At 38.5% G+C, this 25755-nt stretch overlaps 2 protein-coding genes across 3 annotated transcripts; one reads left to right on the forward strand and one right to left on the reverse strand.

The window, feature by feature from the left end:
• Positions 1 to 389: 389 nt before the first annotated feature.
• On the reverse strand, positions 390 to 20489 carry LOC127650836 (protein mono-ADP-ribosyltransferase PARP10-like). 2 transcript variants are annotated; one of them, XM_052136477.1, is made up of 11 exons: positions 20401 to 20489; positions 18860 to 19038; positions 18531 to 18773; positions 16773 to 17003; positions 15660 to 16684; positions 14735 to 14947; positions 14513 to 14648; positions 7948 to 8895; positions 6882 to 7015; positions 1999 to 2173; positions 390 to 1718 (listed from the first exon to the last, which is right to left on the reverse strand). In XM_052136477.1, exons 1-11 carry the CDS (start codon positions 20403 to 20405, stop codon positions 1420 to 1422), a joined length of 3588 nt encoding a protein of 1195 aa, XP_051992437.1. In that variant the 5' UTR covers positions 20406 to 20489; the 3' UTR covers positions 390 to 1419. The 2 variants fall into 2 exon arrangements, with proteins under 2 accessions (XP_051992437.1, XP_051992438.1); XM_052136478.1 differs by lacking the exons at positions 390 to 1718; positions 6882 to 7015 and having other exon boundaries at positions 2009 to 2173.
• An 825-nt stretch (positions 20490 to 21314) lies between these two features.
• LOC127651000 (DNA-directed RNA polymerases I, II, and III subunit RPABC4) lies at positions 21315 to 24081 on the forward strand. The gene is made up of 4 exons (XM_052136693.1): positions 21315 to 21400; positions 21685 to 21748; positions 23686 to 23778; positions 23964 to 24081. The coding sequence occupies exons 2-4, from the start codon at positions 21688 to 21690 to the stop codon at positions 23984 to 23986; spliced, it is 177 nt and encodes a 58-aa protein (XP_051992653.1). The 5' UTR covers positions 21315 to 21400; positions 21685 to 21687; the 3' UTR covers positions 23987 to 24081.
• Positions 24082 to 25755: the final 1674 nt, after the last annotated feature.

A 25755-nucleotide genomic window follows, 5' to 3' on the forward strand; every position in this document is an offset into this window, starting at 1 on the left:
ACACACTCTCTGATCCCCCTTTTTGAAGAGTGGAACCACCACCCCGTTCTGCCACTCCTTAGGCACTGTCCCAGACTTCTACGCAATGTTGAAGAGGCGTGCCATCCATGACACCCCCTCCATATCCAAAGCTTTCAGCATTTCTGGTCGGATCTCATCAATCCCTGGGGCTTTGCCACTGCGGAGCCACTGCATATCTTGTTATTTTATTTTGATGTTCTAGTTGTTGGTGGCCACAGTATTGTGTGTTTGTGTCGTGTGGAGTGTGGGTGGAATGTTCAGGGTTTAAGGTGAACAATTGATTCTGTTTATTATGTTGTGTTTGTAAGTTATAGGTTTGGAATCAATAAAATTATTAATAACAAAAAAAACAATGTAGGTATCCTCCAACAATTTATTTTTTTACAGCCAACTTTTAAAATACATCACTTATCTATGATAAACTCTACATGAATCAGCTTCCAAGAAAATAACTATATCAAAAATAACATCGAATGTCAATAAGTACTTGTTACATAAAAACAGATACCAGTAAGCTTTAAGGGATAACTGTTAAAAGTGTTTCATGATGCTTGATAAAGTGATATTCCCATATATTCAAACTTGAATGTACATTAATGACTGGCCTGTAAAGAATTATATAATAATTGATTCAAAGAAAAACATTATCGCAAAAACATGTAATCCTCTGGGCGGGCTGCTTCATTTAAGCATTTATTTACTCACAAACATCCAATAAAAATCCAAAATTAAACTGTGAGGGATGTGAATCAGACAGGTTTAAAAAAAATAGTTCATAGTTTCAAAATAGTCATAATTTACTTACTTTTGTGTTATTTCATAAATGTATGACTTGTCTTCATACGTCATTTTCTGTGCACCACATCAGAAACAAAAAATGTTGACGCTGCTCTTTTTTTCCATGTAATAAAAAGAATGAAGTTTGTGAATTACCTGATGAACTGAACTGAGGTTGTCAGTCCATAACATTCTGCCAATCATCTTTTGTGTTCCATGGATCAAAGTATGGGTTTGTTGGAATGACATGAGGGAAACTAAATACTATCAGAATTGTCATTTTTCCCTTCAATCCAAACAATATCTCATTTTAGATTTTAGATTATGTGGCCTACGTTTTATGTAAAAAAAAATATATATAAAAAAATAGTTATGATAGACTAAAGCAAACCAATGAGAAAATGTATTCCGTGTATTATGTCCTTTTGTTTTCAGAAGGAGAATCAAATTATTCATAAAAAATAAAAGTTTCAGCTACTGTTTGGACAAAATTTTATTTAAAGAAAAAGAAATGTCAGCACTAAAGAAGAGCAGACTTTATGATTAAACAATAATTCTCAAATGATGACTGCAGAAAATATTTTATGTGCATGCCTGTGGGAAACATCTGAGACTATGTGATCATCTGTAGAGCTTCTTGCATGTGATCAGGTACTCTGGATAGGCCTGTGTGTCATTGAAGATGACAAATAAAGTTGGATCGCTGATTTTATCTGTCACGCTGTGATATCTGACAGGTATGGCAGAGTTCTCTTTGAGTGGAGCCGCCTTCATTGCGTGTTGGCCCACTGTGAAGTCTCCTGTCAGAACTTTGGCAACAAAAATAAACTTGTGGCTATCTGCATTGGGTGGAGAGTAGGTGTCTGATACAGATAGAGCGGAGTTAACAGCAAAGTACACACCCTGACCATACACAGTAGCTGTGAAGGGAAAAGTGAGGAGTTTCATTTAAAACAGTTGCAAGCTAATTACACATGCACAATTACTACACTTAAATATAATTTAATGATGCTAAATTATTCAGTTATAGGACTGGGCGATATATCAAATATTAACGTTATAATCTAGATCATTTTCCGACAATGTAAAATTGGTTTAATAAAGAGTGCATCAGTACAATAATTTTACAATCCTTCAGTGCTGCACAATTAATCAAAATGGCGAGTCATATTTACTTCAATCTAATTAACAGCATAATACCATTTTTTCCACAGAAGCTTCTGTTGAAGCCATGAATACAGATCTCCTTTACGCTGGTTTCACTGGTGCCGTGGTAGAGAGTGCGTTCCACATCCAGCACAGAGGAGCTGAGCTCCATACTGGCCTTCTTCAGCCTGTACTGGTTATACAGAAGTCTGTTCTTGAGTTTCTCGACCTGAAAACATTCCAAGAGTTCGGCTCAGTAAGAACAGTCAAAAACAAAACAACAACCAAGCAGAATAACAAAGCAGACAATCACCGTTCACCCACAGCTAGGCCTGTCGCGATTATTAAATAACCATCTGATGGCCGTTATTTGATCTAACCCCGGTTATTTGAGACAACTGTGATTATTGGACATTCTAATTCCAATCACATTTTAATGACCAAATAAGGGAAATTTAAGTGAATATATTGTATAAATGCCATGAATGGCACGTTTGTGTGCAGGGGTGGATCTACTGGGGTGGCATGAAAAAAGCATAGCCACCCCATCTGCCACCACAGCATAAGTATCCAAATGTATTAAATATAAATGTAAGTATATTATTGTTGATTTTGACATTGTGTAGGGGCAATATACGGATGGGACTACGGAGGTGCTGGCCATACTGACCGTGGATACCCAGTTGGAGGGGGGTCACTGTGAACTCATTAAAAGGAAAAGGCTCATTACACATCTCAGAATAGGATCACTTTCACACAGCTCAATAATGATAAAAACGTGGCATGTGGGGACTATACTGATCAGGGCGTAACAGCATTTATTTTTATAATTTTATTCGCTTCCTTTCTCTCTTCAAACCACATCTTGACACAAACAGAAATCCTGCTCTACTGCATTCCATGAATACTACACAAATATTTTATCCCCATCCAAACACAAGCACATTGTTTTATACAACTCTGAAATGTAATTTCACCTGTATTTTGCTTTTGTGTTTCTTTCCACCTTATGTTTATCTATGAGGAAGCCATGCACCTATTCAGACTACAGTCAGGTCTATAAATATTGGGACATCGACACAATTCTAATCTTTTTGGCTCTATACACCACCACAATGGATTTGAAATGAAACGAACAAGATGCTTTAACTGCAGACTTTCAGCTTTAATTTGAGGGTATTTACATCCAAATCAGGTGAACGGTGTAGGAATTACAACAATTTGCATATGTGCCTCCCACTTTTTAAGGGACCAAAAGTAATGGGACAATTGGCTGCTCAGCTGTTCCATGGCCAGGTGCGTGTTATTCCCTCATTATCCCATTTACAAGGAGCAGATAAAAGGTCCAGAGTTCATTTCAAGTGTGGTATTTGCATTTGGAATCTGTTGCTGTCAACTCTCAATATGAGATCCAAAGAGCTGTCACTATCAGTGAAGCAAGCCATCATTAGGCTGAAAAATCAAAACAAACCCATCAGAGAGATAGCAAAAACATTAGGTGTGGCCAAATCAACTGTTTGGAACATTCTTAAAAAGAAAGAACGCACTGGTGAGCTCAGCAACACCAAAAGACCCGGAAGACCACGGAAAACAACTGTGGTGGATGACCGAAGAATTCTTTCCCTGGTGAAGAAAACACCCTTCACAACAATTGGCCAGATCAAGAACACTCTCCAGGAGGTAGGTGTATGTGTGTCAAAGTCAACAATCAAGAGAAGACTTCACCAGAGTGAATACAGAGGGTTCACCACAAGATGTAAACCATTGGTGAACCTCAAAAACAGGAAGGCCAGATTAGAGTTTGCCAAACAACATCTAAAAAAGCCTTCACAGTTGTGGAACAACATCCTATAGACAGATGAGACAAAGATCAACTTGTACCAGAGTGATGGGAAGAGAAGAGTATGGAGAAGGAAAGGAACTGCTCATGATCCAAAGCATACCACCTCATCAGTGAAGCATGGTGGTGGTAGTGTCATGGTGTGGGCATGTATGGCTGCCAATGGAACTGGTTCTCTTGTATTTATTGATGATGTGACTGCTGACAAAAGCAGCAGGATGAATTCTGAAGTGTTTCGGGCAATATTATCTGCTCATATTCAGCCAAATGCTTCAGAACTCATTGGACGGCGCTTCACAGTACAGTTGGACAATGATCCGAAGCATACTGCGAAAGCAACCAAAGAGTTTAAGGGAAAGAAGTGGAATGTTATACAATGGCCAAGTCAATCACCTGACCTGAATCCGATTGAGCATGCATTTCACTTGCTGAAGACAAAACTGAAGGGAAAATGCCCCAAGAACAAGCAGGAACTGAAGACAGTTGCAGTAGAGGCCTGGCAGAGCATCACCAGGGATGAAACCCAGCGTCTGGTGATGTCTATGCCTTCCAGACTTCAGGCTGTAATTGACTGCAAAGGATTTGCAACCAAGTATTAAAGTGAAAGTTTGATTTATGATTGTTAATCTGTCCCATTACTTTTGGTCCCTTAAAAAGTGGGAGGCACATATACAAACTGTTGTAATTCCTACACTGTTCACCTGATTTGGATGTAAATACCCTCAAATTAAAGCTGAAAGTCTGCAGTTAAAGCACATCTTGTTCGTTTCATTTCAAATCCATTGTGGTGGTGTATAGAGCCAAAAAGATTAGAATTGTGTCGATGTCCCAATATTTATGGACCTGACTGTATGTATATTTATCCTGAGCTTCTTGTATTTTGAGCGTAACCCACTACTGTGTTCATATTACATGTATTTTTGTTAAATGCAGATAAAAAAAATTTATGTTAAAACATTTTTATTTTTGTTTGTACATGTAAAAAAAAGAAAGAAATATAAATTATATGACAATTAATCATCATAATCTAATAATTATCTAAAAATTATTTGTTTGACAATTAATCGTAAGCCAAATATCATAATCGTGACAGCCCTACACACAGCTCAATGTGAAATGTTAAGTAAATGTACAGAAAGGTGGGATCCCAAAAGTACCAGGCTGCATTGAGCACACAGGCGTTATCACCCAGCTAATCCGGGAGGCACGAGAAGGTGATGGCGATCTGGCAGTGCTGTGGCTTGACCTTGCCAATGCCTATGGGTCAGTCCCGCCCAAGCTGGTGGAAACCTCGCTGATTCGACACCATGTTCCAGACAAGACCAGGGACCTCATTCTAAACTATTATAACGGTTTCTGTCTGAGTGTCACCTCTGGATCAACAATATCTGCATTTCATAGGCTGGAAAAAGGAATAATGATGCGGTGTACTATTTCAGTGATCTTGTTTGCCTTAGCCATGAATATGCTAGTTAAGTCTAGGAGACTGGCAGCTAAAGGTTGACCTGGGAAGGAAGGCAGCTCAAATTCCCAGAAACCATTGCCACGACTACACTTAGGCCTAACATGGTCCTCCTTTCAGAATCATCAAGGCAGGTGGGTCCTACTGGAATTGACTGTGCCCTGGGAAGACCGAATGGAAGAGGCGTTTGAACGGAAGAGGGCCAAGTACGAGGAATTGTCTGGTGAATGCCGTAGCAGGGGATGGAAGACCCGCTGCCTCCCCATCGAGGTTGGCTACCAAGGGTTTACCGGCCAGTCGCTCTACAGGGCCCTCAAAGTGTATGTGCAAGGTGTATGTTAAACCTCACCCAGAAATGAAATGACTGAAATATGTATTAATTGGACAACTAATAATTAGCGATAAATGCAATAAAGACAAAGCCAAAGGCAAAACAGCAACACTGTCAATGCTGTCAATGCTGTATGGATGATTGTTGAACAGAATATCAATCTTTTTCTCTTTCATCTTCCAAGCATTCTCAATAAACACTATGGCATCTGGTGGGTAAGGTATCACTGCAGTGGACCCATGCTCATGCCACACCCACTGTACAGTCTTCAAGATTGCATCATCACTCATCATATTCGCTGCCCATTTCTTCAATGACGGCTTCAGAGATGTAATCTTTAAAGCCAGAAATGATGGCGGTCGTTCCTTGAATGTTGATGTCTACAGCATGCTTTCTCTTAATGAACTCTATGCATCTCTTTTGGTGGGACGAAATCTTCCGCAGAATCTTGTGTTCGAACTTCTCCTCCCAGTGCCTCAAGCCTACCTTCTTCCCCAATGCAATGTCCACCCTAACAAGATCATGGGTATAGTTAGCATACACGAAGATCTCAGCCGTATTGGACGCTTTGATGGTGTCCTGCAACGAAATCATGACAGCCTTCTCAAGCTGCATGTTTTCCTCAGTTGACATGGATTCACTCTTAGAAAGTTCAACAGCTTTCTGGAGATCATCGGCATCTGTTCTTTGGTTGATCTCCATAGATAGCTGAATCGCTGCCTCCCCATCGAGGTTGGCTGCCGAGGGTTTACCAGCCAGTCGCTCTACAGGGCCCTCAAGCTCCGGGAATAAGGGGACTGCACAACAAGAAAGCCATCAGGAACATCCCGGATGCCATTGAGAAGGCATCTAGATGGCTGTGGATCAAAAGGGGTGATCCGTGGATCACACATGCTACCTAGTCACAAGTCGGGGACTGATCACCCCTGGCTGGGTCGCCTGGTCGAGAGTGTATGATGTTGAAAGACCCTAAACACCCAATGACTCCAGGTTACATCACTGATGATGTGTCTAGGTCGCACCTGCAAGGTGTATGTTAAACCTCACCCAGAAATTAAATGAATTTTTTTTTTATTATTATTATTATTATTATTATTATTATTGTCTGGACAAAAATAGATTATCAAATGTTTACACTCCATTTCCTCTAAATCTGAGCATAGCTGAGCTAAACCCGTCTGTCACAGATCTTAGTCTAAGTGACCCAATTTTGGTCATAACAAAATGTTGACTAACCGTGTAGTTACTGTGTTTTGCCTTTGTAAGAAATCACCCATAAACTGACAGGCATTGTTTAATCATACCTTAATGATTTTGATTCTGTTATGTTGTTCCTGAATGGTGTCATAGAAGTCTTTGATCACTTTCTGAAATTCATCTGAGTCCTCATCCACTTCAGACACTTCAGGCATGTTGGACAGCAGACTGTTATCTTCTTCTAATAAAATAAATATAAAGTAATTTATACTATTTCAATAAACACTACCGGTCAAAAGTTTTGAAACACTTGACTGAAGTGTTTCTCATGATCTTAAAATCTTTTGATCTGAAGGCGAATGCTTAAATGTTTGAAATTAGTTTTGTAGATAAAAATATAATTGTGCCACCATATTCATTTATTTCATTATAAAACAAAAATTGTATTAAAAAAAACTATTGTTTTGTCAGGCCATAATCGCAGGCCCTTAAATCCACCCCTTCTGCTTCCTCAGCAAGTGCTGAGAGCATGAAGTGTCCAACATTACAGACTGCATTATTTCAGTTAAAGAAGTGCATCATCCAGATACTTATACTGTAGTACATCCGGGTACAGTATACCCTAGTGCAATTCTTGTTTTTGTATTTTCAGTGTAACTTGCAATACTTACAATTTGGGGATGCACCTTTGGATTGTAAATATACTTATAATCCATTCAATACTTAAAAATAATTTCCCCAAAATGTGTAAGTGCTATGCGTATTTATGCTCAGAGTATCGCGTCATTCTTCTTATGTAACCTGTATTGAAATTACCAACATCTGTTTGTGTGATTAACTGGACTCATTCATTAAACATGAAACAGCATTCTCAACCCCTTTTATTTCCCTATTGTGACCTATTTCAGAGTGAAACCAAAAAATGTAGGGGACATGATTTTATCCATCAGGAATTGACCGTATCATGGAAAGCCTAAAATAAAACTGGTTTCAGAGGTGGAGCAAGTTATTACACTTTGGAATAGCGCGCATTAAGTCGCTTCAGTTCAAGAATGCAGATGTCACTCTTTTACCAAACTGTGTATATGAACAGAACTGTATTTACCATCTGAACTCTGTTGCCATGTAAACATAGCCATCGACAAATAGTCATATAAGTACTTCAATTCTCACCAGTGTCATCTGTACACAAGTCCTCTGTGCTCAGCATGTTCCGTTTGATAGACACGGATTTCCCAGATGCCAAACTGTACTCCTCCATCTTCTCAAAGTCAATGCTGTATGGATGATTGTTGAACAGAATATCAATCTTTTTCTCTTTCATCTTCCAAGCATTCTCAATAAACACTATGGCATCTGGTGGGTAAGGTATCGCTGCAGTGGACCCATGCTCATGCCACACCCACTGTACAGTCTTCAAGATTGCATCATCACTCATCATATTCGCTGCCCTTTTCAAGAAGTTCTTCAATTCAATGACGGCTTCAGAGACGTAATCTTTAAAGCCAGAAATGACGGCGGTCGTTCCTTGAATGTTGATGTCTACGGCATGCTTTCTCTTAATAAGCTCTATGCATCTCTTTTGGTGGGACGAAATCTTCCGCAGAATCTTGTGTTCGAACTTCTCCTCGCAGTGCCTCAACCCCACCTTCTTCCCCAATGCAATGTCCACCCTAACAAGATCATGGGTATAGTTAGCATACACAAAGATCTCAGCCGTATTGGACGCTTTGATGGTGTCCTGCAACGAAATCATGACAGCCTTCTCAAGCTGCATGTTTTCCTCAGTTGACATGGATTCACTCTTAGAAAGTTCAAGAGCTTTCTGGAGATCATCGGCATCTGTTTTTTGGTTGATCTCCATAGATAGCTGAATCGCCAACATGAGTCTCGCATCTTCCTCTAGACTGCAGGTGTTCATGGGTGTAGAGGAACTCTGGACGTCAACAGACTGCAATGCCTGAGGTTGATCACTGATATCTTCCTGCATAGCTGAGGCATCTTGGGCCTGGTCTGAGTACAGATCCTCCTCTTCCATGTCTGTGGCTCCTACACTAGAGTGTTCTGGTGTCAGATTACTGCCAATGATGGACAAGATCCTTTTAGCTTCTTCTATACGAGCTGAAGAAACAGCAAACATTTAGTAAATGTACTTACTACTGTAATGTCACACAGAATAGAAGAGGATGTACATTTTGTCCTCATAATCAGACCATTTTTATGAGCCTCTACCTAATGAGAACCAAGATGGTTAACAGGATGTGGAGAGCATGTCAACGTATCCCAATGGTAATGCTTCATTTTCAAATGTATTAATTTGGCTAGCAGTCATGTAATAAGCAAGACAATGAGAGTTGGATGGTCATTTTCTTTTTTCTTTTTTTTTGTTATTAACAGTTTTTATTGATTCCATACATAAATCATACAAACATAACATCAAATACGGAATCAATTATATATATTAAACCCCTCCCCCTGAATATTCCCCCACAAGCCCAACTGACACTAACATGCACTACAGTGGTCTCCAACAATTAGAACATAAAAAATAAAAATAAATAAATAAAACGTTAAAAAAAAGATATACTTTAAAACAATTCTAGAATAAATCTTATGGTCTGATTAAAAGAATGTATAGTCCCTCACAGATGGGTTCAAAAGTCTCCAAATATCTGTAAGACCAATATTTTTACACATCCTGTGAAGCATCAATGTTGCTCTAGGGGTTTTTACACACTTTTGCTTCACTATGATCAAGGACTGAGTCCATCAAAGGATAAAAGTTTCCTCCCTATATTATATCATGAGGGGTGCCAGCGGCTTGCAACATCCCTTAAAGATCTATAAAATAGCCCTGATATTAGCCCCTAATAGCACATGTTGTGCATAAATATTAGCCAAAATCAACCTTTGCCCCTGAATTTCTGCTAAAAAAAATAATGTCTCTTCCTAATTTGATGTTTACTTATCAGTGTAATAACTCCCCTGCTCTTACTTGAGCCAGCACTAAAGAAAACATGTCCACCCCATTTCTTCCCCAATTGTTCAGCTTCCTGCGAGGAAAGATGCATGTCTTGAAGAAACACTATATAATTTTTCTTTCATTTAAGAAAAGAAACAACCTTCCTTCTTTTCATGGGGTGTCCCAACCCATTGAAATTCTACATGAGAGAGACAATCCACTAATATTAACATTTGACATATTAGAAAAAATAGGTTGTATAACAAAAATAAAATTATAACAACCACTTTCCAACATTATAGCAAACAATCAAATCCCAAACTTCCCCCTGAACCAAACAAACAGAAAAAAGAAAAACGTGCGCATTAACTCTGCGCATGACAGCGGCAACCGGCGTCCATTGTCCAATCCCTCCAAACTCAAACAGTCCATGTATGCCTCCGAGAGTCCCCTCGACAACTTTGCCATCAGATTGCTCTAGTCAGGTGCTTCTATACAAATTTTGAGAGACAGAATTACATAACAGAAAATATTCTATAAAACAAACACCTAAAACGTGTAGATTGTCCAGGAGTGTTCCTCCACAAAACAAACATTAGCTGCTAGTGTAACTGGCACACTGTTACGAATGTAGGAGGAGGCAGACGAGGAGTGAGGATCTACACACAGGTTTTTATTAAACAAAGTGAAAACAGACAAAACAGGAACAAAGGAAATATCCACGATGGGAAAACAGAAACCAAAAACATGAAAACATCAAGGGTACACAAACTGGGTAAACAAGGCAAAACAACAACTTCTAACATGGGCAAAAACAACAGCATCCAGACATCTACAAACAAGCAACGATCGACAAAGGAATGGAAAACAAACAGGGTTTAAATACACAAGGTAATGAGACTAAATGACAAATAGGTGAAAACAATGAGAGAGTGATGAGGGCCGGGAATCATGGGAATTGTAGTGCATGACAATTGACAAGTGAAACATGGGGCAGACAACAGGGGATCGTGACATAACCCCCCCTCAAAGGAGCGGCTTCCAGACGCTCCTAAGAAACCAAAAAAGAATACCCAAAAAAACAAAAATCATCCAAGGAGTGAGGGGGGGGGGCAGGCAGACCAAAGAGGGCAAAGGGGGCAAACAGGCAGTCTAAGGGAGCACAAGGGGCAAACAGACAGTCCAATGGGGCACAAGAGGCAGAAAGGGAATCCAAGGGGCAGACAGGCAGTCCAAGGGGGCACAAGGGGCAAACAGACAGTCCAATGGGGCACAAGGGGCAAACAGACAGTCTGATGGGGCACAAGGGGCAGACAGGCAGTCCAAGAAGGCCACAAGACGGGTACTGGGTCAGGTGGCCTGGGAGGCGGCCACCGGACAGGGACAGGTTCAGGAGGCCTGGGAGCTGGCCACAGGGCAAGGATAGGTTCAGGAGGCCTGGGAGGCGGCCACAGGACAGGGACAGGTTTAGGTGGCCTGGGAGCTGGCCACAGAGCAAGGACAGGTTCAGGAGGCCTGGGAGGCGGCCACAGGACAAGGACAGGTTCGGGAGGCCTGGGAGTCGGCCTCAGGACCACAGCCATGGGGCACTCCGAGGGCGGAGCCATGGAGGGCGGAGCCGTGGAAGACTCAGGTGGCAGGGCCATGGGTGGCTCAGGAGGCGGAACTGTAGAAGGCTCTGAAGACGGAACCATGGAAGGCTCAGGAGGCGGAGCCGTGGAAGGCGGAGTCATGGAAGGCTCTGGAGGCAGAGCTGAGGGAGGCTCAGGAGGCGGAGCCATGGAAGGCTCTAAATTCAGAGCCGAGGGAGGCTCCGGAGGCGGAGCCGTGGCTGGCGGAGCCGTGGAAGATTCAGGAGGCGGAGCTGAGGGAGGCAGAACCGTGGAAGGCAGAACCCTGGGAGGCAGAGCCGAGGGAGGCTCAGGAGGCGGAGTCGTGGGAGGCTCAGGAGGTGGAGCCGAGGGATGCTCTGGAGGCGGAGCTGAGGGAGGCTCTGGAGGCAGAGCCGAGGAAGGCTGGAAAGGCAGAGCCCTGGGAGGCTTGAGAGGCGGAGCCCTAGGAGGCTCGATAGGCAGAGCCCTGGAAGGCTCTTGGTTTGAAGCCGTGGAAGGCTCGAGGGGCGGAGCCGAGGAAGGCTCAGGAGGCAGAGCCCTGGGAGGCTCGAGAGGCAGAGCCCTGGGAGGCTTGAGAGGCGGAGCCCTGGAAGGCTTGGGAGGCTCGAGAGGCGGAACCCTGGAAGGCTTGGGAGGCTCGAGAGGCAGATCCCTGGGAGGCTCGAGAGGCGGAGCCCTGGTTGGCTCGGGAGGCGGAGCCCTGGTTGGCTCGGGAGGGCGAGCCATGGATGACTGGAGGGTCACCACTGTGGGAGGAGAGGCAGGGTCCTCATCCTCAACAACGCCCACAGTAAACAGCAACCCGCAGGCCAGCAGAGTCTCCTCCACGAATTCAAGGAGAGTCCAGCCGCGCGTCGCCAGTGGCAACCGCTCCTTGAGCGAACTGTTCAGATTACCCCTGAAGAAAACCACCAGGGAGGAGTCCGGGAAGTCCGCGACACTCGCCAGCTCGAGGAAGTCGAGGATGTGGTCCTCCACAGGACGGTCCTCTTGCTTCAGGCAGAGAAGTCTGTAGTTCGCCTGTTGAACCGCTAGATCCATAATGGTGGTTCGATCGTTCTGTTACGAATGTAGGAGGAGGCAGACGAGGAGTGAGGATCTACACGCAGGTTTTTATTAAACAAAGTGAAAACAGACAAAACAGGAACAAAGGAAATATCCACGATGGGAAAACAGAAACCAAAAACATGAAAACATCAAGGGTACACAAACTGGGTAAACAAGGCAAAACAACAACTTCTAACATGGGCAAAAACAAGCAACGATCGACAAGGGAATGGAAAACAAACAGGGTTTAAATACACAAGGTAATGAGACTAAATGACAAACAGGTGAAAACAATGAGAGAGTGATGAGGGCCGGGAATCATGGGAATTGTAGTGCATGACAATTGACAAGTGAAACACGGGGCAGACAACAGGGGATCGTGACACACACACACCAAAAAGGGGGCCGTTCAGTTCCATGGGCAGTCAAATTAATGTTCAGTGAGCCGGTCCATTTAGTCATTACAAGTGCAACACATGCCCTAATCACTCCAATGTCCTGCAAGAAATATTCCACAAAACAATCTCCAGCCGTTAGGAAGCATAAGCACCAAGAATGTGCAGATTCATCCACAAGTCTCCGAGGAAGTGTTATTCCACAAAACAAACTGCATCTGATAGTGGAACCGGCACACATACACATACAAAAGGAGGTCGTTCAGTTCCTTGGGCAATCAAACGAATGTTCAGTGAGCGGGTCCATTCAGTCATTACACAATGCAACACATGCCCTAATCACTCCAATGTCCTGCAAGAAATATTCCACAAAACAAACCTCAGCCGATTGGAGGAATGAGCACCAAGAATGTGCAGATTCATCCACAACTGTCCGAGGGAGTGTTATTCCACAAAACAAATGGCAGCCGCTAGGAGGAACCAAATAAAAAGAAATGAAAAAGTGCCCATTTTCCTCGGTTCCACAGTCAAGTGCATATTCACTTATATGTCAGGCCCACTAGGCAGCAACATGAAAATCACCAAATGGCTTACTCAATCGACTGTCTTTTATGAAGGACATCGCTTGCTGTGGGCATGTAAATATTTTGCAGCTATCCTTAGTATCTGTTCTTAATTTGGCCGGGAACATCATTTGATCTGTAATATAAATGTTTCTTGCATTGCTTGAATCAATCACATTTCTCTCTTGTCGAATTCGCGAAGTCTGGGAACAAGAAAATGCTGTGGTTCCTCCAAGAAAGCCTTCCTTTACTCCTTGCCTCACGTAACATAAGTTCTTTATCGGATGATCCCAGATATTTGGCCAGAATTGATCGGGCCTGTCTCCCTCAGCGGCTCTCCGAGCCAGGACTCTATGAGCTCGCTCTATTTCCAGCTTATGGCCTGTTATGTCGAGCAGACTCAAGAAAAGCTTGGCTAGGAATTTCACCATATCTCGGCCTTCTTCATGCTCAGGAATTCAAACAATTCAGATGTTGTTTCATTGATTACGATTATCCAAATCCTCCAATTTTTCCCCAGACGTGTTCCAAATCCACCTTGGTTGCTAGCGGATTAGCAGCTAATTCCCTCTCCAATGACTCCAGATAATCGATCCGTTTCTCAAAGGGTTTTTGACACAAATATTATTAAAACTAGCAAAGTGCGGAGAGCTTGTCGTTCATATGTCTGACCCCCGTGTGGTGCCCAAATCGGAGGTTTAACTGAGCTGTTTCTGGAGTCTTTGCAATTTCTTTCTTCTCACATAATAACATAATTTTTCATGCAAATCAATATTTTGTGTCTATTTTATTTATCTCTTTGGTAGATAGCCATGTAATAAGAGAAATAATGTACAGTCAGTTGGTAGTTATTGCAAGAAACTCCTTCAGGGTGAGACTGTCCATTCCTCCAACTTCCTTCACATTAATAGTAATGCCATTAAACACTATTGGTATGATTTTTTTAACAGTAGCCTAAATAGTAATTTTGACTGATGGCTTAACATGAGCCAATAGCCTGTACAGCCTAGGAGATGTAAGCCCCAAAGTAAAATTGTTTCAAAGGCAGAGCTGAAAAATTACAAAGACTTTTTTTCTGTGGAATAATAGGGAATGTGTATTAAGAAAGTAAATAGTCGATTTTGATTCCATTTAAAGAGATTATTTATATGTATTCACCTGAAGTGTGGGCATCAGCGGCATTAAGATTACTGACAACTGGAGCTCCAACAGTGAATTCCTGAACAGAATTTCCTGAGGAACTTCTCAGAAAGTTTTGACAGGGAGTCATTTTCCATGCCAGCTCAAATATATCCTGTGGAAAGCACATCCATAAATAACCATTTCTGAGTATTTGAGATATATCTGAATGAAGAATCAGTAAGAGGCTGAATTAATTACCTTGTCCTCTAGTGGTTCCCAGTGCACCTTCTCCATGTTAATGTACACCTGGAACTTGGCTGTCATCTCTGCCAGTATGTTGGCACCCTCCTCCTCCAACAGGAAGCGGGAAATGCCAGGCTGACTGACCACAATGCACTTTGAGCAGGTTGAGTTGATAACACTCCTCAACACTTCCTCTGCCATCTGACATGCATTTAGATCTCCCTGGATCTGAAAGTGAAATTCAGATTAACTGATTACAAAACTGTGTAATTGTAAGAGATGGTTAAATTCAAAGATCATGACAAACCAATTTATAATAATAATAATAATAATAATAATATAGTGAGAGGACTGTATTCACTATGTAAAAGAAATCAAAGTTTGAGTAAAACATATTTCATTTTTTGTATATCTATTTTTTATTTAGTATATAAATACATTTAAATATATATATATATATACATACAGTGTATTATACATAAATTATATTATATTAAATATGTTAAATATAAATTGCATCTGTATTAAAAAAAATATTTAAATTTAACAAATAATTAAATGTTTTTTATTTCTTAACTATTTTATTTCCTGAGATAGTAATGATAGAGTAAAATGTTATTCTATTATATAAAAAATTAATTTAATATCTATATATTAAAATGTATTTATAATTAATTTAATTAAAAAAATGTATTTCCCAAGAAATGTATGACTGACGAAAACATATTTCTATTATTTTACATTTTAACGCTGTTTTTAAAAATATACATTTAACAAATTATTTCAACATTTTAATTTCCTAATTTTATTCAAATGCTTTATTTATATTCCTAATTCTATTAAACTGAATATGATTTTGAGATGCAAAAAACACCTAAATAAATTCTATTTATTGAATATTATCCACTTCAGTCAAATGAAAACAAACTCAACGACTTACACTCAATCCATCTCCGGTCTCCAGTGGGAAGAAGATGACCTCTCCCATGTCTGCCAGTAGATCTTGATGATGGAGTTGTAGGAATGTGAGCAGTCCTGGCTCCATAGTGAGGACAGTCTCCCTCTGAATTGGTGTGCTCAGAAACTGAACAACCTTTTCTTGATTCTCCATTTCCATCCCTTTCAGGGTGAACGCAGTAATCATTTCACCGGTGTCCGATACTTTGGCACTGCAGAAATCCAGAGAGCCAAGGAAGTCAGAGCACTCTTGTGAGAAGAGCACAGATTCGTACTCTCTGTCTATTGGCACACTAAACTCAGATATCTGGGACTCTATAAGGTCACATGCCTGCTTGACACTGATATGAGACAAAGATGCTACAGTGACCATACAGTCTGACACACTGTATGTTGATGGTAAACATTTTAAGGACAAATGCAGCCTCTTTTTAACATCCTCCCTTCCTAGAAATTCTGCTTTGATGGTGTCATATGTCAAACGTGCCTGTGCAATACCACTTAGGATCTCCAAAACTTTGCTTTTGAGTCTTTCAACCTCAAGCTTGTCTGGACCTTTGATTTGGACACCATCTTTTTTCAGACTGACCTCAAAATTGGGGTGAGCTTTCATGAGGTTCTCTGGTAGGTTACTCAAACTGAGCATCTTAAGTTTGGTGGACTCAGGCACAGATATGAAAATTTCCTTTGGACTAGATGGTTCAGTATCCATGGGCTCAACTTTAGATGATGTTGCAGTACTACTAACTAAACTTGTGACATTTTTTGTGAGAGCAACACTATGTTCTAAGATGGTGCCTGTCATTGGATCAGAAGCAGTAGGACTTGGGGCTGAGACAGAGCTGAGTCTAGTCTCAGTCTGGTCTGTCTCCTCCGATAACGTTCCCTGTCCATTATGAGATCTCACAGTTGACTCATCCACCACCGCTTGCAGGAAGTCAAAGTACGGCTTGACGATTAAATCTGTACCTTCCAGATTATGTGATTTCTGGAGAACACAGTCCACAGCTGTGAAAGAAAAAGCTCAAACTGAGATTCAGATCCTTAAAAAAGTAACTTTAAGGAATTTCCTGGAAAAAGACATCAGATGTCTTACATTTAACATCACTGAAGGACACTTTAGCACATCCCTCTGTCAGCATGGTAACTCCTAGGACATCCACCTCTCCACCACGTCTACTTCCAAAGTACAGCTCTAGCATGTCCTCTGTGAGATTGGGAGTCAGGTTGGCCACTACAATGGAGTCTGTAGATTCGACCTGCTCCAGAGAGATCTTTGCTCCGTCAAGACCCTTCTTAGAAACCTTGTCACAAAGCATCTGGAAATCTAAGGAACCCAATTTAAGACAATAAATTTAAGCAAGTTTTACAAGTTTTTTTTTTTTACATGTTTATCAACATTATTTTGCAACGCAGAAGCAAGCAAGCGACTGCATTTCCGGAAAATGTTATAAAATTGACTAATGATCTTTAGGCTGGGCAAGAGGTTATCTTGTTTCAATGTCCGACAAGGAAAGGGTCCTTGTCTTTTCTTTAAGGTCGTCATAACTGGAAAAATCCATAGACTTAAAATTTTAAGTGTTAATACCTCAAAAATACTGAAGCTCTTTTAGAATACCATCATACCTTGTGCTTAAATTATTTAATTATGTTTCCTTGGTCAAAGGCAACATGTGGGGACATTTAAATAGTTGTTATTAGAAATTCATAGAGCTTTAAGCACTTTTGTTGTATTATTTATGTTGTTTTGTTCCAAATAATAGTTTTGTGTGATGTCACCATTAGGGTGATCTGTGTCACCTTTGGTCAAGTTGGACCATGTCAACTTTTTTCAGTTCTTCTTGAACATGTGCAACTGAAGTACAGGCATATATATATTTCAGTGGAGAAGTAAGTTTATTGTATAACTGACCTAGAATCAGTTATATTCTTCTTTATTTGAGCTGCATTGTAACTAAGTTGAAACAACAACATTTAAATAGCAAATCTGAGTTAAGTATACTTGCATCTAGTTACCTTAAATTAAAAAGTTACATTTGTTCTACATGAACACCAAATCAAGTGAACTTAACTTAGCAAGTTTTGGTGATGACATTACTCAATTCAAATGAGGGAATGAGTTTACACAATCAATTAAGTAAAGACAACTTATTAGGGTTTTCAGTGTGTGAGAAGCCATAAACTACAAATCATGTCTGAGACAGTGACCCTGAAATGTATTTGGACACTTAAACCACACTCTAAAATGTTGTTGCAAATTAAAAAGTTTATGTAATTGTGTTGGATAAAAAATGATCAAACAGTTACCCAAAAATAAATTATGCTAGAGCTTTCCCCAAAACTAACTTTAATTTTCTAGAAATTTACTCTAGAATTACTTTTAAGCAAATGTTCCCAAAGTGATTTTTGTGGATGTTTGAAGTCAGTTCCCTTCAAGATCACACAGGTGCAGTTCGTCATGTTAAAGTCAACATGAAACAGCATTCACAACTCATTTTTCTTCAAAAATGTGAATTTGTTTTAAGTGAAATTTTTTTTCAAAAAGGAAACAAAATGTAGTGCAGGACTTGAAATGAAAAGTGGTCTCTACATGTCAAGTGACTGAATCAACCTGACTATATTAGGTGGTTTGATTATGTAGAAATATATAATTATGGTAACAGTTGCACATTACCACTTTTACAGTGTAAAAAACATATTTTTTGGTGAAATATTTTAACTGAAAAGTGCACTTGTGCTTTCTTTCTTCAATATAATTGGAACTTGATATTTTGTTATCTAATTCTTAAGTGTGGCTTAAGTGTCCAAATACTTATTGAGGCCACTGTGTACTGCTGATGTACCAGCGACAAACCTTTAGACAAGCGTGCATGTAGCTGTATTAGAACCAGGTCCTTGCTTGGAGACAGATACAGAGTAAAATCCACATCAGACTCCATTCCAGTAAGGTTTTCTACATAAAGTTCCACTAACTCCAAGCTAGTGTTTGGATTGAGCCCTCTCAGCAGCAGATGTCCAGGGTCTTTTGGTGTTTTTTTCCGCACTGTCAATCTAGTTTCCTGGAGGACATGGGACTTGGCGAGAATTCTGGCTGCAACTATTATAGGAGGGATAAGAGTTTTGCTCTGTAATGGATGCAATTTTGTAAATGTACACAAACCAAGCAGTGGCTTTTGTTCTTACCATCAGCCTCTTCAAATACCACCACTGCTTTGTTTCCATGTCTCACCAGAGAAACCACATCTCCTCCTCCTGAGCGCCGCTTATTTTCAAAATACAGCGTGAGTAAGTCATCGTCCACATCATCAGGAATATCCAGAACTTCCAAACTCCTCTCGTCTAGGCTGCTGACATCAGCCATCCTGACAAAATCCTGAGCGAGTTAAGACTAACATTCCTGTCATAATTACTCAAAAAACACCATATGTGAGGTACTGCAGTAAAACAAACTGAATACAGTCATAATCTAGATGAATCTCTCAAAACCTGTAAATACAAAGAGAATCACCCACACGCATTACAGTAATGAGAATTTGAGGAGAAAATGTGTTTATATGTCATTAAAAATATATATACAGTATATATATATATATATATATATATATATATATATATATATATATATATACACAGTATCTCACAAAAGTGAGATATAATCTCACAAGAGTCACAAGAAATATAATCAAATATAATCAAATATTTACAAAAATGTGAGGGGTGTACTCACTTTTGTGAGATACTGTATATATGTTAGAACGTGTGTGTGTGTGTGTGTATATATATATATATATACACTTTCTAACATGGGCAGCTCTAGGTTTGGGCTACCGGGGCTTAAGCCACGAATGTTTCAGTAAAGCCCTGAATGTTTTAATCATCTTTTTGTAGTGACGTCATAAGTACCACTGCATGGGTATCAAGTTGAAATGAAAACACATGACATTTTATTATTTTAACATTATATTTTAAAGTTAGGGTAATATACTGTAAATTAATGATTCCCGTCTTTCTATGGTATTGACACCAAATACAGACTATTCAGTCCTCACAAGTTGTCTTGTCTCCAGGGCAATTTTTTGTATTAATAATATAAATCAGTATTTATTAACATTTATATATAACCCTGAAAACAAGGAGATATATGGATACATACAGATGTAGTCGAGGAATTTGCTAATTAAAAGTCATGAGCCAGGACATTTGGGTTTAGCAAAACTCTTTATTAGACACGATATACAATAAGCATAGCTTACTTTAGCAGATCTAGCTATTATTTTCATCTCTTGTACCAATTTAGCCTGTTTACAACCTGCTTTCTTTTACATTAACTTAAGCACCCGACGACTCAAGGAAAACTGTATTAAGGCATACACATACACAACGGAAAGCCGGAAGGGACAAATTAGTTTTATTTTGTAATCGCGTTTTAAGGTATATGTGTTAAAAGCATATATATATAGTATTGTATTTGTTACAGTGTGCATATCCTGTCTGTAATACACTTATATAATAGCTGATTCTCAATTTTATGGAACAAACAATAAATAAACGTAAAACAGTATGTAATATGTCGTTATAAGCTCTCATAAATAGAGAAACTGAAAAGAGTGACGCTGAATATCATTGACAGTGATTCAGAATATAAACCGAAGATTGACCCCAAATGTGCACAATCATTTTTGAATATATGACATCATATGTGACAGTGAAGTTTGCAGACTCACCTCATAAACCTTTTGCACACCTTTTTTCATAAATCTTTTTTGATAAACGTTTGGAGGGTAAACTTCGACAGCGGATAATGGGAGTGAATGGAGATCACAGAAAATATTACTTTCACTTTCACCTACATTTCACCTATTTGCTCCAAAAGCAAAATAAAAATCCACTATTACATTCAAATGAGTTTCCAGGAAAATAAAATAAGACATTTAAATAATAAAAAATAGAGCGCGGTGGATTAAGACTTACGAAATGTAGGCCTACTGTCACACCTGTGGTCATTTAGTTTTTTTTAAATAATTCCAGGGTAATATAACACAAATTTTAATGTAATAAACGTTTAAATAAACAATGAATTAAAAAAATATAATATGAAAAGGTTTGCTAGATTTACGTTGATAAGTTAGGAGGGAACGCGTCTTCACAGTCTGTGATTAAAGGTCACATTAAAATGTTATAAATTCACTGTGCTTATCATGACTGTCCGAATTTTACGGATCAACACCTCCTGCTTTCAAACACACACACACACACACACACGCACTCACACGCCTCTGTGTGTCAATGCGAGAAAATATTGTAGATGCTAAATTGTCAATTTCGAATTAAAAAGTTGTGGAAATGTTAATAAGACGAAGTTTAATGTATTATTAATGACACAATTATATTATATAGCTATTATACCTCAAGCTTTCGAATAAAATACACAATTAAAAAGTATTTAATTTATATCTTCACGATTACGCACGACTGCCGATAAATGGACGCTTGATAACATTTCACATAATGTTTTTCACTGTCAACAAAATAAAAGTCCCAAACGACAGACCAATGTGTAAGCTCCGCCCATCTTTTAGTGACGACCCTACTTGATGAAAATCTGTCAATCTTCCACTTCAGCCAATAGCAGCGAGTGTCATTGAGCTGTCCTGCTGCAATCAAGACGCATGCGCAAACGTGAACAACGTTTTTGAACAAACTCTGCGGTCTAACGTGATAAAGGTAATGTGTTGATTGTTTTTAACGCTTGCGCTTCAAATAACAATATTTTTATATAGATTAATTGCATAATTTACTGATGTTGTAACTAATATAAAGGCGAAGAATAATACATCTAGCGCTGTGTGTGTAACAGTAGACGTGCTCATACACTCATTGGGCAGTTCATCAGCACTGAATAAAATAATAATCTGTTAAATCTTTATGATAATCTTTAGGTTTAGTCTATGTTAAGATCTAAAGTGTACATTTTAAGTATGTAAGGAGTGTCTATATTTGTTTTTCAGGTCATGGATCCTCAAAAAGACATACAGCCTCCTAAACAGCAGCCAATGGTCTACATTTGTGGAGGTAATGCCACTTTTCATTTTCACAGTTTAAAATCCTATCTTTCATTACTTTGCAAACAAGATCCTCCATATCAGATGATAAATACAGCAGTATTTTTAAAACTGTAATTCACCCAAATGAAATCTTTGCCTCTGGACCATACATAAGATTGGATGTATCACGACCAAAATATTTTAATCATACACATGAAGAAGAAGAAAAATCCATTATCTTAAAGTTTGAAGTTTATTTATACTACCATTAACTGCCTGGTCCCAAAAACATTCAAAATTATTAACAGTATCATGGCTGAATTGGAAAATGGACTCTTGGTATTTAAACTTATCTTGAATTTTGATGGTTTTATGCTCTCAGCAGCCAATAATTCACTTCACAAAAGCCATATTTATCCTTATCTGCAAAACAACTAGAAGTAGACTGATATATATATATATATATATATATATATTATACATACACAAAAACACAACAGTTAGTTCCGGTTCTCGAAACTGATTGGATGAGAGAATTTCCATGAGCACTGATGGTCTGACACCATCAGCACTCAGACGCTTCACTGTGTGTGTATCACTCCACTTGTGTTCGTGCTGTTCTAAACTAAAGTGTAAGAGTAGTGCAGATGTGTTAAGAGGTACTGTATATGTGTCTATTTACATGTATTTTTTTTTCGTTACATATATTAACCAGCAGGTGGTGGCAAGAGATTATTTTTGTGTGCAATATGAGCCAGTTATGTGACGAAGTGAATCCGCGTCAGTCAGTGTTTACATACAACAACACTGCGTGATCTCTTGTATTACTACTACACTACTAAAGCTAGGAATTAGCTTTAAATTAACAACTTTAGCATTATTACTCATCACATCTGAGAGACAACAGACTGATTACACAACCTGAAGGTGCTTAAATCTTACCGGACTTTCCACATTGGAGAAGATATGCTGTTTAAAATGGACATTGCAGTTTCTGTGGTGAATTGCTCTTGCGCATCGGCTACCACGAAATAGGTAGAAATACCCCAGCTATTTTTCCACTGAGAAAGCTGATCTTCAGAATGCTGACAGCATCTCTGCTTGGGAGTACATGCACTATCTCTCTCTCTCACACACACACATCCATCCTTGTTTATCCAATAACTTGTTAGAAACTGCACAAGCCGCAATACTATTTCTGAAGTGACATTTTTGAATTACTAACGACAGCTTGGACGCATAATTTGTTTTGAACCAGCAACAGCATATTCTGATCAGTCGAATAAGAAAGTATTTCCATGCACAAATGCGATTTTATGACGGTACTCAATTTTTCCTAATTTTTTTAATTTACTTGTTCATTGAACTGTTGTATATAAGCAATATCACACTGGCAATCGTGCCAAATGTCCCTAAATCAGCACTGCTGTGATTACCTATGGCACTCTTGCTCATGTGATATTACTTAAATCAATTTATTAGTTATTTTTTTGAACTATTGGTTATTGTCAAAAATATACAGCGATCGTTTCCGATAGTATGATTTATTTTTAAGAACAACTTTGTTCTACAGTATAAAAGTGGCCTCAATAGTGGAAATAAAACAATCACGTGGAGATTTGCTGTATCAACATCTGTCTTCATTGACAATACTCATTCATATTTTCATAGTCACTTCAATGCTTATTTAGTTATTTTAAATGGATAATCAAGTGTCCTAAATTGAAGTGAGGGCATGAAAATAATGTGACCATATGGAAATGTGCTCCATCTGCACAAACATGTCTCTAACTTCATATCTTGTGAATAATAATTGGCCTTATTTATATATATATATTTTGCTATCCTTACTATACCTGATAGTTATCCATGAACTTATCAGAACCCACCTGCAACCTGTTTATGGGTCTTGCCTTACCAGCAATGACGTAAAATCTGTTGTGTTTTTCTGCTTCTGTGCTTCAGAGTGTCACACAGAAAATGAGATCAAGGCGAGAGATCCCATCAGATGCAGAGAATGTGGCTACAGAATCATGTACAAGAAAAGGACCAAAAGATGTATCCTTTCTAAACTTCTGATGCTTAGAGTGGTTAAAACTAGTTAATAGATTTCAAACACTGAACCTTTGGCATGGTTTTCTTGAACTGCAGGATGCATGATATAGTACTAACTCCATATAGTCATATTTCGGTTAAATATAATCTGATTGTGCATTGCATTTACCCTTAACTCCTGATTCCAGTGGTTGTATTTGATGCCCGATGAGATGTATTTTAATGTATTCCTTTCCTAATTAGCTTTTTATATGTTTGAAAGTGTAAATAAATGTATACAATTTGAATAGGTGGAAATGGGTCACAATTTAGTTCAATAAAATTGAATTGAATTTTCTTGAGTGAATGTTGCTTTATTTAGATTTTCACATTTTCTCACAAGAGTTTAGGTTTACAGTTTCCACTTGAAAGTGAACTGAAGAATTTCTGCTGATGCTCCTTAATGAAGTATAGTCTTGTCTGTTTTCATTAAGTTACAAACTGTTATTTTGGTGGAAAGAAACCTCTTCAATTCAGGTTATCCCACATGTAGTTGAATTTAATGTTTTTGCAATTAACAAAATGTTCTAAAAGAACAATGAGTCCATTGTAATAAATTAATAGGAAAGTATCACATGCAAAACTGATTAAAAAAGTAATAATAAAAACCTCACCTATGTATTAGTCACTTTACAGTCATTAAATGTCCGTTGTAAAAATTCAGTATCCTGACAAACAGTAAAAGTGGTCAAAAACAGTATAACTGCCTCTTTTGAACGAAATCAATCTTTGAGGGTAGTTGATATACAGTATGTCAAGCAGTGAGATTCTATATATTTTATCATTCTTGCATATCCACACTGTTTTAATGACCTCATTAATTGGAAGACTACATTAAATATTTCTTCTTTTAAAAATGAATTTGTCACACCTTAAAATAGGTGTGAACTGCATAAAAGACAAAAGGTGATTAATATCAGTGGAGGAAAATAAACAAAAATAATTGTGATCAGCATCTAAAACGAACACCATGGCTGATAATGTTTAACATAAAATCTTAATGTTGAATAATAAAAAAAAGCTTTGTCCAGATAATGTCAGCTGCCCAGTAACACATTTTTTTTTTTAAAGCAAAATTGGGCCAGATTCAAAAAACATTCTTAAGAAAGAAAAACAGTAGTTAATAATTTCAATGTACAAGATGTTTTGTAATCACAAAAAGATTTAAGAATGTTCTTTTTCCTTAATCCACCAACGTTTATAGCTAGACACCTTCTTACGAATCTCATATCATTTACCTGTCAATTTTTGTTTCTTTGAATCAGCCGCTGAGTTGTAATATAAAAGAAAAAGTTTATAGGCAAAGTGGCACTTACAAGGAATTCATCTTGGTAATGACAGTAAACATGTCATATCAAGAACTGATGATTTAACATTGCAAACAATATACAACATATACGCATGTTCAATGTTCAGTATATGCAAAACAATATACAACATATACGCATGTTCAATGTTCAGTATATGCAAAACAATATACAACATATACGCATGTTCAATGTTCAGTATATGCAAAACAATATACAACATATACGCATGTTCAATGTTCAGTATATGCAAAACAATATACAACATATACGCATGTTCAATGTTCAGTATATGCAAAACAATATACAACATATACGCATGTTCAATGTTCAGTATATGCAAAACAATATACAACATATACGCATGTTCAATGTTCAGTATATGCAAAACAATATACAACATATACGCATGTTCAATGTTCAGTATATGCAAAACAATATACAACATATACGCATGTTCAATGTTCAGTATATACAAACAGTAGTGGACATGTCCTACAGTGTGACATGGCATAGTCCATCTGAAACCAATTTAAACAATTTTGCTAATTCATTTAAAATATAATATAATTATGTATTATGGCCATATTAATTGTCAGAATATTTTACCACACAGCTGGATAATTTTAAATGA

Source organism: Xyrauchen texanus, chromosome 10 (genome assembly GCF_025860055.1).
Source record: "Xyrauchen texanus isolate HMW12.3.18 chromosome 10, RBS_HiC_50CHRs, whole genome shotgun sequence".
Lineage (NCBI taxonomy): Eukaryota > Metazoa > Chordata > Actinopteri > Cypriniformes > Catostomidae > Xyrauchen > Xyrauchen texanus.